The following is a 13,013-nucleotide window of genomic DNA, read 5'->3' as shown; positions in this document are numbered from 1 at the left end:
TATCAAAGTGAAGAGATGAATCAAGAACACATCAAATATGGAAATGTCGTTACAGCCTCCCCCCCAATTGTGTTGTTAGACACTCTGATGTCATTTTCAAAATGGCCGCCTCCCTGAGATGGAGAGAAACAAGTGGCCGTATTTTTCGCACTATAAGGCGCACCGGATTATAAGGTGCACCTTCAATGAATGGCCCGTTTTAAAACTTTGTCCATATATTTGGACATGCCTGCCGTAGTAGCTCAGTATTGGTCCATATATAAGGCGCACCGGATTATAAGGGGCACTGTTGGCGTTTGAGGAAATTGGAGGTTTTTAGGTGCGCCTTATAGTCCGGAAAATACGGTAATTCATCTTCCACAAACGCAGAATTAACAAGTGCTGGTGTATAACACTATTTCCTTACTGAATTTCTTTCAACCTGATTAGATTTAAAAAAAAAAACACCCCCAGCAGGTTAAAAGATAGCATTCTCTCGAGCTGAGGTTTTGCAGTGGCCATTTTGAAAGGATGTTTATTCCTCATTTGCTCCTCCGAGTTGAGTTGTAATGTTTACACGTGCGAGACGACCAATCAGCGAATTTAGGGGGAAAACATTTCTCTTAAAAAGACCGCCAACAACAACGTGACCAAGTTTGTGGATAGCAGTGAAAAGTTATTTCCAGGTCACACTTTGTGGATGGATGCAAATCCATTTTCCGCTCCATCCATTGTAGCAAATATTTCTGGATTCAATTTTACAGTGGAATGCAATTGAGTCAGGCAGAGGACTGAGGAAGTGGCAAACGCACGGCTGGATATGTAAATGGTCCAGATTTCGTCTCTTCTTATTTTGACTGTGTCAGCAAACATGTACATATGCATAACCCCCCCTTACGGATCCATTTCATTTCTTGCCACTTAGCTTGTTTCTCAGCACTCCACCCCTAAGGGAGCACTTCAAATTCACTCGCTCGTAATTTATGGATGAAAGCCAAGTCTAATCTTTGGGCCGGTATGGCGGAAGGTAAAGGCTGGCTTTTTAAAGTCAACATAATAACGCGATCGTTTGGGAACACGGCTTAAGGAAAGAGGCCGTGACAATAAGGCTAATGACGATAAATGTCGCAGTGAGAGAAAATGTCTAGCTGGCAATAAGCGAGTACGTATTTCAAATAAATGTGAACTGACCTTACAGCAAACAAGTTTCACTTGAACATTTTTAACAAAGCAGATGTGGGCAAAATTAATTAGTGTCTAAAAAAACTGTAAAATCTAAATGGAAAATTTAACAATGTCATTAAGTCCTTTTCCCCACTATAGTTTTTTCTTATAGAGTGCCTAGGGGTGTCTTCTCAAGTAGCTTTTATAAGCGTAAGGACAACACATTTGGATTCAATTAAAAAGAAAAAATCCACACATAAAAAGAGCCAAAGTGAAAATAAATATTTTGATATTTCACACATCACAGAGAAGACAACCTTGCCAAATCTGAATGACTAACATGTGACGACGAGGCACTCTAAAGCCGCTCGTCCGCGGAAGATTCAGTTTCGGAAGCTAGCTCGGAGTAAAGTGTATCATTAGCGCAAAATGAATATGACATCGCCTCCATGGAGAGGAAACCTTGTAACGTAATTGAAACAAATTGGTGGAGGAATGAAGCCTTGACTTTTTATTTGGAGTGACAAGTTACTTTCCCAATTAGCGCCTCGCCAGTGGGACACATCCACCTTAATCAGCTTTTAGTAATTTAACAATGTGAACTATCACTTCTAATCAGGATTGTGATTCTGTCATCAGGACTGACGACAGTGCTGACACCGAAGTGATGTTAGAGACAATTAAAAAAAAATATATATATATATATTTTATATATATATATATACGAACTTAGTGCGTAATAGTTTTTTTTAACAACGACCGAGGAAGGCAATGTTTTGAAAACAAAGTAAAGTTAATTGAAATGTTTGAGTCCTGGTGCCTCCGATACAAATTGCAATTTCTTTGTACTGCATCGAAATTTTTTTCCCAAGTCTTTCACATGATACTATAGTGCATTTCCATTGATTTTAAGCAAATACTTCAAAAGCTTTAAACTGATGAAGCCTGTGTGTTTCCCAAGCAGAGTATCAGACGGTCTTAAGCTTTGATTCCTTCATTCCCTCAACTAAGCTCACACTCGGCCCACATTTGATTAATGACAGACTGGCGCATCATCTCGCTCCTGACTGTCGAGATACGACCAAACTCCTACTGAACACGCATGCACATTTTTATCTCGGTTAAGAAGGTGACGTGGTTAATTGTCATTTGTTTTCTTGGTATAATCCTGATTAATTTTAAAAGCTTTTTTTTGGTTGTTTTTGTATTAGAGCGTATGTCGCAGTCTCAGATTATATGTAATTCTATCCGCCTACTCACATAATGAACATTTATTTAAATATCGAGTTTCTTTTGAGCACAACCATCCTCCACTAGCCTCCTTTTTTTTGGGGTGCGAGAAAAAAAGCTGAAAACAAATGAAGGCTTTCTGCTAAGCCATTCAACTGCAAGCTTAAACAGGATTTTCTCTCTCGTCTCAAGGTTTTCCCGAGGTCATGATGAGGACATTAAGTACACTGAAGGATAAGATAAAGTTATCTTAGCCGCAGCTCTGTATTTATTTTTGTTTTCCAAAGCCGGCCGGACTCGCGCTTTGATCTGTTTAGTTCTCGACAGCAAATGAAATTATAATTAATGACGCTGCCATGCAGCCAACACTTTCAAGACTTCCAAGATTTTCTCTAGCAAAAAAAAATGATGAATGGTACTGTTAAGGTCTAATGAACACATTTTTGGACCAATTAGTTGAATGATGAAAATGACAGGACTGTGAGCAGCCAATGTATCTATTTTAAAAATGACATATTGCAAGTACTCCTAAAATGTGTATCTATGTATGTATATATATATTCTATGTGGAAGGACAGTGCAACGGGTGTCTTGTCAGTGAACGAGTGAATTGCGGAGAGCAATTCATCAGTCCCAGCGGGCTCGCTCACATCATAGGTCACCTCTTAATTGCATTTGGGGAAGTAGTTACACCAACCGCTTGACCTCAGGGTGACAAACTGACACCTTGCACAGACGTGCACATGCCAGCACATTAAGATGCGTACTCAGGTTTGCCATTCCTCCACAATCACCATGATGCCACCATAAAATCAAAAGAGGCTGAAGTCTGCTGATATATATAATAATGTCCAGACCCCCCCACTCAAGAAATGAAATCAAACTCTAAAGTTCTCCAGTAAAAACAACGTATCATTACTTCCGTGGTTTTGTCCATTCGTGACGCTGTAATGGTAGAGTGAAGTTCCATCGAATGATTACTGTACTCTCGTTGCTAACGTTGACTCCAGAGATAACTAAACGGCACTGCACAGCTCTTCAATCATCTGGCATTATGTCCTCTCATTTCTTCTCTGGGGATTTTCACTACGATAAGCAAATGATTCACATCTTATCATGTGCGTGCCCTTCCTTTTAGCGCTGGTTGCTCCCTCCTTGACAGTTAAATGGCTTTTTGAGAAGCCGAGTTAAGATGCTGAAGGTACATTTCTAGACGATATTTCTGATTGTTATCTCCATTGAAGAAAAAACATTCCATTTGTGTTCAAATCCATCGCTTGGAAAATGGCATTGCGTGTCAGCCATTAGCAGTGCGATGTCGGCATGTAATTCTCCTTGACTAATGTTTAGCTTGGGAGCTGATAAAATATGACAGGTGGCATTTAAGAACCCCTTGGAGACTTGATGCATGCAAACACACTCTTAGTTAAATGTATAAAAGGAGAGCTTCAAGCCATCATGTGACACGGCTGGGTGCTGCCGTGCCGCTTTTTTGCATTCAGCCTTTATCAAAAAGATACGTTTGAAGAAGAGCTAATGAGCAAGACACTTTGGGTGTGCTGGCAAGGACAACTTAATAACCAATATGCCAGCTTTCATTGATCGCCGCATGCTAGTTAACGGTTGTCATCGTAGACCGTCCTGCAACGTCTCACCCATCATTCCCCGTCACGTTTAATCATCGGTGTCGGATGGAGACTTTTATTTTAATCGGGAAAAAAAAAAATTTGGCTTTTATTTCTTATATTAATAAGAAAGTCAAACAGCTCCTGCGATGCCATTGATTGGAGTTTGTGATAAAATTGGTCAACAGCAAATTTTCCTCAGAGATGGCTTTATTATGCTGCACATCATTTTGATGCCGATTTTTTTTTTTTTTTCCCAGCACATCATGTTTTTGATTTATTGTTTGGCCTATAACGCTTAGATTTTACCGTGTGCTGTATTTTTTTTAGCTTTTAAAAAAAAAAAAAAAAAGCCTGACTCCATAAATTCTTCTAAATATATTACGATGATAAATATTACGCTATTATGTTATCATTATCATCAATAGCTGCCGACTGACAAGAGGAAAAACACAGATTCAGTTTCCGCTATTTCCTATTAAAAAAAAAAAAAAAAAGAAACTTCTGTGAAAAGCACTTCAATCTGTCAATGTGTCATTTTCCAGAGCTGGAAGAGTGTGTGAAAGTATACATCAGTTCAACTCGGTTCTGTTTAGCCTCTGCCTCGCTGCCCTGGTCCATTACTCCGTCAATCATTTGAAATTTCCTTTCTGCCCGCTTTTTTGTATCCACCTTTAGGTTCAAACTCTTGGGCGGTGTGACAAACGTTATTTCACGTGAAATAAATGGACGGTGGAGAAAAAAGGTGATTAAATGGCACGCCATGGAAAATGGGGCTGTTGTCTTGGCCTCTCACCCTCCCTCCCCCCATCGGGGGTCTCTGCAACTCATTCCTACACCCAAGCGCTTTCCCGTTTCAGACCCTCGCTTCTATCTATCACCTCGAGGCAGGCAAGCCTTGACTCCTTCACTAAATTAGCGCCTAGCGAATGAGACATAAAGTGGGGTAATGTGCTGAAAATTAGCCAATTACAATCATTACACTCCCATAATTGACCCTGGAGACCCTCGTCCGGTAAAATATACTCGGCCTCTTGGGCCGAGCGTGTTAGTGTTTCAGACCAGTAATTAAGTAAAGATTGGACCTGGAGGATGGATTATAATTCATATCATAGCAACACTCCACCAGCTGCCTAGCAACCTTTTTGTAGACCCGGGTCTTTTTTTCGTAGTTAGTGGGGGCGAGGGGGAATAGCAGAGGGTATGGAATGTCATTAGGCAAAAAAAATAAAAATAAAATGAAGGCCAACCAAAGAACCTCTATTAAATATGTTTTGCACTAGTTGACCAATTTACAACCTCATACAAAATCGTATCGGTACTGATACCAGCCTTATTTTGATAAACAAAACATACCAACACACATACCTTCAAATATATTAATAGATATTATATAATTTCATACACATGAATGGAATAGAATAGACTAGAATGCCCTTTATTGTCATTTTACAACTTAGTTGTACAACGAAATTCGGATAGCTGCTCCCTTCCTCCTGCAAAGATACAAAATTAAAAAAAAAAAAAGAAAATCTCTCTATATAAATAAAACCTCATGATTCCCTCAACCAATTCCAGCTAAATAAAACACATGCATGCTATGAATTGTAGATGGACCTTTTGCTCTGTCCTCATTCATCTCGGCTCTCCCTCTCTATCTCTCCATCTCGTTTTCTGGTAAAAGCGATCTTAATCTCAAGGCCTCGCCATCTGAAGCATTACTGTTGTTTTTTTTCACCTTGAAAGGTAACACTGAGACATGAGTCAGAGGGGGAAATGGCCGTCCCCCTCCGAAAAATTAAATCACCATGTTTTATCATATTGACTCGACCGCTTCTATTCTGACATTGATCGCGTTGTTTGAAAATGCGGGTGGCTAACTCCGGATTATCCCGAGAGGGTGCCATTTTCCGCTTGCGACGCCCTCTACTGTCGACTGAAACGGACATCATAGTGCCCGAGGGCTCACGTCACAGCTCACCTGTTTTCCCTGCTGACGTTAGTGTGATGTGCTACAAAGGTTCAAAAGGCAGATTATCCTATTTCATGCTCACATGAACAAGGAAAATGGTACAAGGAAGATATGCAAATTGGCGTCTAATTAGCCTGTCAAGATACAGAGGCCCCCATCAAGTCTCCGCGAAACACTGGAGAATTCACAAAACGACTGGGTTAGCTTCAGCTACTTTTCACAGCGCAATTCATTAAGCATTTTCAATTTAAGGGGGGGGGGGGGGGGGGGGAGATTCATTTTGCGCCAAGAAAAGCACTTTCCCCAGCCAAATCGCTTCCGCTTCACCTTCCACTCCACACAATTTTCAAGTGCGAGTACATTTGTGCCCGCTCATCTAGAAAATATTTTATGAAGTCAGGGGTTCACGTCGGTGATGTTGAACCTGCCAGAGAGCGGCTTACATTTTCTGTCTGGCTCATCCCCAAGGTGCTTGTTGTTGTTGTTGTTGAGGTCAGAGGCTCTGACCTTCTTTCGCATCACAATCATCTAAATATAGACTAGCGGTGAAAGCTTTTTGCTAAGTAAAAAAAAAAAAATAAATTCAGGGAAAGAAGTAGCCTCGTTGTGATGCTCCCGATGACTCATCCGTATCTCAGGTCGTGTAAAAATGAGGATAAGCATAAATTGTGGTTTACCGTTGGTTGGGCTCCCGGAAAACCGTCGTTAGGTTAATGATGTGCGCGATGTGATGGTGAGGCAGTTAGGCGCCGCATGACATTTCAACAAATGAAGCTCACGTTGTTTGCAGGCAAACACTTGTGGCTCCAGGTTGGAGTCTTTTGTTATTGTGTGTTATCGCTTGTGATTTTGTTGACAGCAAGCGTAATCCTTCGATTGTACACTGAGAGGATTTAGAATCGTCTTGAATCAATTGATTTGTCAATGGAATGTTGAAATGGGAATATCACCTCTGAGGTAAATGTGCTTCTCGCTGACATTTCATTGGGGGGAGGTTTAAACTCAATTAACATTTAGAAGTAAAATGTTAGTTTCCCTCAAGTGAAACTTTTTTTTTTTTTTTACAATCTTATCTCCTGAGGTTTTTTTTTTTTTTTACATACAGTGATTCAGATATACACGAATAAGTGCAGAGTTAACAAAGTGATAAAAATAATGAGACCTGTGAAAAGATTCTGTCTGGAAATTTTTGTTTGAACTGAGGTTGATCCAACATGCTTATTCTTACAAATGAGAAAATCAAAATACCATTCTATAACAACAAACATGAACTGGGGACAAAGCACACAGTCTAAAGGAAGCTCCTCGCCTCATGTCAACAAAGTTCACCGGCTTCAAGCTACCACAAGAGGGCAGCATAGCACAACTTTCGTCTTCAAATGAAAGACGAAAGTGAAGTCCTCTTCTTTTGAACTTTGATGCTGTTTTATGCATATATCCTGAACCCCCCCCCCCCCTTTTGCAAAAATCCAATTGTCTCCCCTCGCTAACTTTAACACTTCATTTATTTTTCTTGCACATTTCATAGATTCAGTTTTGTCTAATTAGCACCGTCTGAAAAAGACTGACAAGTCTTGCTGTGAGGAAACAACACAATAAACGAATCCAAACTAAATCTATCATCAGTAGCAACACACAACTTAGCGAACGGCGACATTTGAACAGAAAATCAATTACGGTCACTCCATGAGCGCCATTTCCACCAACGTCCGACCCTTTGTCCGATTCGCAAGCTTTTCTCCTTGTTTCGAAACTCCCTTCGACTTGTGAACTTCCATCTTTTCCTCAAAGGCTTTTGCTGTGAGTTTGTAATGGCGTGCGAGCGTGCGGTCAGAACAGGCCTGCACTCGCGGCGCTGCGGCTGCAAAAGTATCCAGCGGAGACGTTAATGGAGCACTTCAGATGCCGTGCTGCTTTTATAATGTCACACGAGCCAGCGCCATGTTACAACGCCAAAAAATGAAGTTAGTTTAACCCTTCTTCTTTGTAATTTGTATTGCAATCATCTTCTGGAGGTGACCCTGGGGATAAATGATTTGAAGGTAAAAAAGACGCAACAAGCTCTCTGACCACAAGGGGCGATAGACATTATTCAATAATACACGAGACGTGGGCTTGAAACTAATGAAAGAAATCAATTCTTGGAGGCTTTAAGATGGAGCCATTATCACAAATGTGATATAGACAGAAGCTCCAGCTTTCTGCCCTTTGCTACCAGACTTCCATTATCGCTAATACTTGCTCTCGTCTTTCAGCGGTAGTGAATTCACCTGCGCCGCGCGTAGTGTTTTCCGATCGATTACTCCGGGCCGCCTATTTTTCCGAGACTAGAGCAAGTCTTTCTTTTTGCTGTTGTCTGTCAAAGCGATCAATGAGCAATACTACAGAGTTTTCTGTAGATTTTGAAAGCATAGACACAATCAGACACTGTTCGTTGAGGGAATCAAATCCAATTTTGGAGTCGATAAAAAGGTGGTTTTTATCTTTATCTACAAATATCCATAACGTGTATTTTTTTATAACACATTTGCCCTTTCAGTTTTGGGAGCAATGAAAAGTCACAACGAGATGAGACACTTGATTTCTTTTAATAGACCAACTGCAAAAAGGAAAAGGCAAAATCTTAATTACGGTGGTTAAAAAATCACATGGCTTAATTCAAGTATGAATTTTGCTGGCTTCATTAGAAAATGTCAAGCATTTAAATGATAACCCCGCACATTGCAATTTCTGTTTTTCATCTTTGAGAGGGAGATGGGGGAATAAAAAAACTAAAGTGAGCACATCATCTTGTAACTCGGCTGCGGTTGTGTTCCGAATGAGCCGATTCCCTTCAAACTCATGATTCAGCACACACCTGCCACCATTTAAAGTGCCGCTCATTCAAAAACATAAAAAAAACAACAACAACCTTCCATTGAGTTTATAGATCACATAAATAGCCCCAAATTTTTTTAAATGATTTATCTTGGTGTCATGTTTGATTGCAAAAACTCAGCATCTGTAAAGGGGTGTGTAGACTTTTTATATGGACTGTTATTTTTCATTAGCATTAAAAAACCACACAATTTACAGGAATGCATTTCCTAAAAAACACTTTGATACACTGGGTAACAGTTTTGATGCGGGCCAAAAAGAAAAATGGGGACTGGCCCAGAAAATTGCATTCTATGCATGGGAATGCCTGTCCGTGTTTTTTTTTCCTTTTGTGATGATGCTCACACAATTTCGTTATCCATCTGTCTATTCCACATTTTCCTCCCCAACGCGCTCTTGTTTCTCTCCAGCTGCATCAGTTCCATTCCCTCGCTCTGCAGAGGAAATACTGTCGTGCACACCGGCAGGCTATTCTGGTACCATGATGAATGGGGAGAATCTATGGCTGTTGACTGCGCTCCCGAGATAAAGAATGGGCAAAAGGAAACGGACTATTTGCTTCATGGTAACCTCGAGTCCACTGCAACCATCCCTCATACTAATTTGATTGAGAAGGCTTGCTCGATCCTCACACCTTTTGCTCAAAAGGTATGGAGGGGCCCGGGCATCACGGAGCAATTCCAATTTATCCCGACACATCATGTTTAAAGGGGGAGGCCACTGTGGGGAGCTTCAATGAAATGTGATGCCGCAGGGGAGGGAAGGACAAGACATGAGTCAAAAAGCAATGAGAAGAAAGAAAGAAAAGTGCGGAGGGTGTGGATTGGACGCACAAAAGAAAGGTTGCGCTGACAGAAGGCTGAGAGATGGCAAGTTGGTAACTGCTGTTGTCACTTGCTTCCATGCAATTAATGAGGAAGCAGAAGGACAGGCCACACACCTCTGCAGTAAAACTAAAACCAGGATTGACACCAAGTGCCGCGGAAATTCAAAATCCGATACCGTATTTTCCGGACTATAAGGTGCACCTTCAATGAATGGCCCATTTTAAAACTTTGTCCTTATAAAAGGCGCACCGGACTATAAGGCGCACCATTAATGGATGTCAGAGTTTTAATTCAAATCAAATAATTCTCCATTTTATCTTTTTTATTTCCACTTCAGACGCAAGAAATTACTTTATTTATTTATTCATGATTCGTAGTCTTTAGCGGGCCACTTATAATTGATTTCAATAAGACGCACTGTTGGCTTTTGAGAAAAGGTTTTTAGGTGCGCCTTATAGTCCGGAAAATACGGTAGTTAAACATGTTATTAGTGGGTCAAAACTATGCACTGCCGCAGCTGGAGGGGGGGGGGGGGGACCGCCCCCTCCACCCTGGAATAAAAGCATAGCCAGACAGTGAATCCATGAGGAGAAAAGCCCCGAGTGTTAGCATAGCTGTAGGCAATTGTTTAAAGAAGATAAATTGTGAAGGAGCTCCAGCATTTTTCTCAAGTCTCCTTGGTAGCTATTGTGAGACTTTCAGTTAGCGCACATTGAGGGAAAGAAATATAGTCAGTCAACAACGATGGCACAGAGCTGCAGCAACTCCTCTCGGGCAAAATAGCTCACCAGAGTTGACCTTTTGCGATTCGCCAAACAAAGTGTTAATCGTGGAGGCGAGGGGCGGGGGGGGCAAAAAAAAATCAAATCAAAGCTCGTTTACCTCTTGTCTGCTGCTTTCTTCACCTTTTCAACCCTATTGGCTTCTCATTTGCTATTCAGTCGCTAACTTAAGCTGTCTCGTCTAATGTTACTGTAAGTTTGACTTTATTGGCTCGCGAGGGGAATTTCTCACACTCATCAAGGTCATTGGCGTTCCAAAAAAAACCCCAACAAATATAAAGTTGAATATCCATTTTTCATGGTTGCCAGCGTCGGGATTAATAGAAACCATTTGTCCATAATGAGCAGTTAAGTGCTCGCTGCCAGAAAGGCTCTTTGTTTGCCTTGGAGTCTGCGAATAATTTATCAAATTATAACGGGCCGCTCGCCGTCTCGTTCCAGTCACTGTCAGCTCTGCAATAATCGCATGGCTGCCTCTTATAAGACAACCCAATCAACATCTGAAAGCCTCGTCGGCAGATGAGCTTCATAATTATGTTCTTCTGTCATCGTTACATGTCAACTCATTCGAGCTCTGTCACGTTGCCAGGCGGAAAAATTATTCTAATATTCATGTGTGTGTAGCTACCTGCGTAGGGAATTGGTGCATCCTTGTCAAGAGCAACAAGCGGAGGGTCCAGAAGCACAGTACCCATGTTTTCCGTGATCACGCCGTGGTAAGAAGCTTCTATCCACGGTTTGTGCTTGTTGACTGTGGAAGAGAGAAAGAAAAAAGATATTAATCTTGCTGTTCCTGTTTAATGTTTTACTTGAATGCACATTTCAATTTAAAGCAAGGCTTGCAAAGATTGTTTTTGTAATTCACAAGTTTCTTTCCACTGCACATCATGTCATCTGGACGTCCTGAGTGAATTCAAAAGATTTTGATATGAGGCAGTTGGAGGGAATGGAAGATGGAAAAAAAAAAATCGCTACGGTTCCATCTTTGTTATTGATCTGGGTGATAGCGGAAACAGTCAAACACAAAACAAGTCCGTTTTTTTTTTTTTTTAACAGATTTCTTTTGACTAAAACTGTCACATAAAAAAAACAATATCCTACTTTTCCAACCACAGAATAGAATGCTCAATATCTCAAACGGCAAAAATATTAGTCTTTATTTATTAAATATGGAGTAGTGTAAGAAAAAAAAAATACAAAAAAATACAAAAAATAATATGAGACATCACCAAAAAAATATCTTTTGACTAACACTGCCACAGAAAAAAACAATATCCTACTTTTCCAACCACAGAATAAAATGCTCAATATCTCAAATGGCAAAAGTATTAGTCATCATTTATTAAACATGGGGTCGTGGAAAAAAAATAAAATACAAAAAAATGCATCATAGAAAGCATTAAATCCTAATTTTTGCTAATATTTCATGTAATTGTATATTTGCCGCCACTTGAAAACATCACATTATCAGTGAGATTTGAGTAAGGTCATACAAATAACACAGAGCATTCCTTCACATATGACCTCCACTCACATGAACAGCACGTCTTAATTAGTTCAGAGATGGCGCCTCGTACTTTAGAAACACTCCTTCGTAAAACCGACATCGGCCAGTTGAGTAAATAAATGCCCCCCGGCCACTATTTGAGGAAATCCAGCACAGACCAGACAGCAGCGCCATCTATTATGTTAATAAAACCTTCACAAGATGTTTTCTCGCAAGTGAAAAACCTTGTAGCTCACGCGTGAGACTCAAAGTCAATGAATATTCTCTCATCGGATCCTTTTAATCCGAGTTCTCGCTTTGGGTGTGGAGAAGAAAGTAAAGCCCTGTGCACACCACACGACTTTAAGTACAGCAGATGAGCTGGAGATTAGCGCTGATCACATCACAAATAATTACTGACAGTGTGGATTAAAGTCCCTCCCACTTTCCATCTGCCCAATCCAATAAGTACATAGCAGCCTAAAAAAAAAAATACAGTGTTAATCTCAAGTGTGCAATTGTTTCGTGGGTTCTGCGTTCTGTTTTGCATTCCTCACAAAAAAAAAAGTGAGCGTTGATATTCTAATCTCGATTGAAAAGAGGATTTGAAATACATCTTGCATAACGTCAAGACTTCAGAGTCATCATCCATGCACGCAAAGGTGTTTGTCCTTGACGTTCTCGCTTTTGACTTTATAAAAGCGTCTGACGGCAAACAAAGCCGGACAGAACATCTGCGCTCGTCACAGCGCCGCCGTCCGTGTCCATTATGGAGGTCTAATTTACTTACTGGGACAGTTGAAAATGGACTCCACCAGGCCTGCTTCAAATCTATCATGAAAAGAAGAAGTAACAGGAATCCATAAACAAAAGGCTGGCCTGTCTTGTCCCAGTCATTGGAGCCATTCTGCTACTTCAATTCAGGATGTGTCAAATTCACCCCTGAGGCAAACTAGAATATTTCCGTCTGTTAACCCCAAGTGTGTTGCTACTCCTTCCCAAAATGGAAAAATAGGAGATATGACGTCGAAACTTTTCCATCCATCCATTTATTTTCCCTATCACTTGTTA

At 40.6% G+C, this 13,013-nt stretch overlaps 1 protein-coding gene across 1 annotated transcript in view; it reads right to left on the bottom strand.

Moving 5' to 3' along the window:
- clstn2a (calsyntenin 2a) overlaps nt 1-13,013 on the bottom strand; it is a 54,056-nt gene that overhangs the window by 20,493 nt on the left and 20,550 nt on the right. The window contains exon 2 of the mRNA XM_061295521.1: nt 11,085-11,207. Coding sequence (XP_061151505.1) covers nt 11,085-11,207 — 123 coding nt within the window. The remainder of the gene's footprint in view (nt 1-11,084; nt 11,208-13,013) is intronic.

The sequence above is a fragment of the Syngnathus typhle genome, linkage group LG13 (assembly GCF_033458585.1).
Source record: "Syngnathus typhle isolate RoL2023-S1 ecotype Sweden linkage group LG13, RoL_Styp_1.0, whole genome shotgun sequence".
In the NCBI taxonomy this organism is placed as follows: domain Eukaryota; kingdom Metazoa; phylum Chordata; class Actinopteri; order Syngnathiformes; family Syngnathidae; genus Syngnathus; species Syngnathus typhle.
Note: the sequence above shows the minus strand (reverse complement) of the source record. Positions and strands in the feature narration are given on the sequence as shown.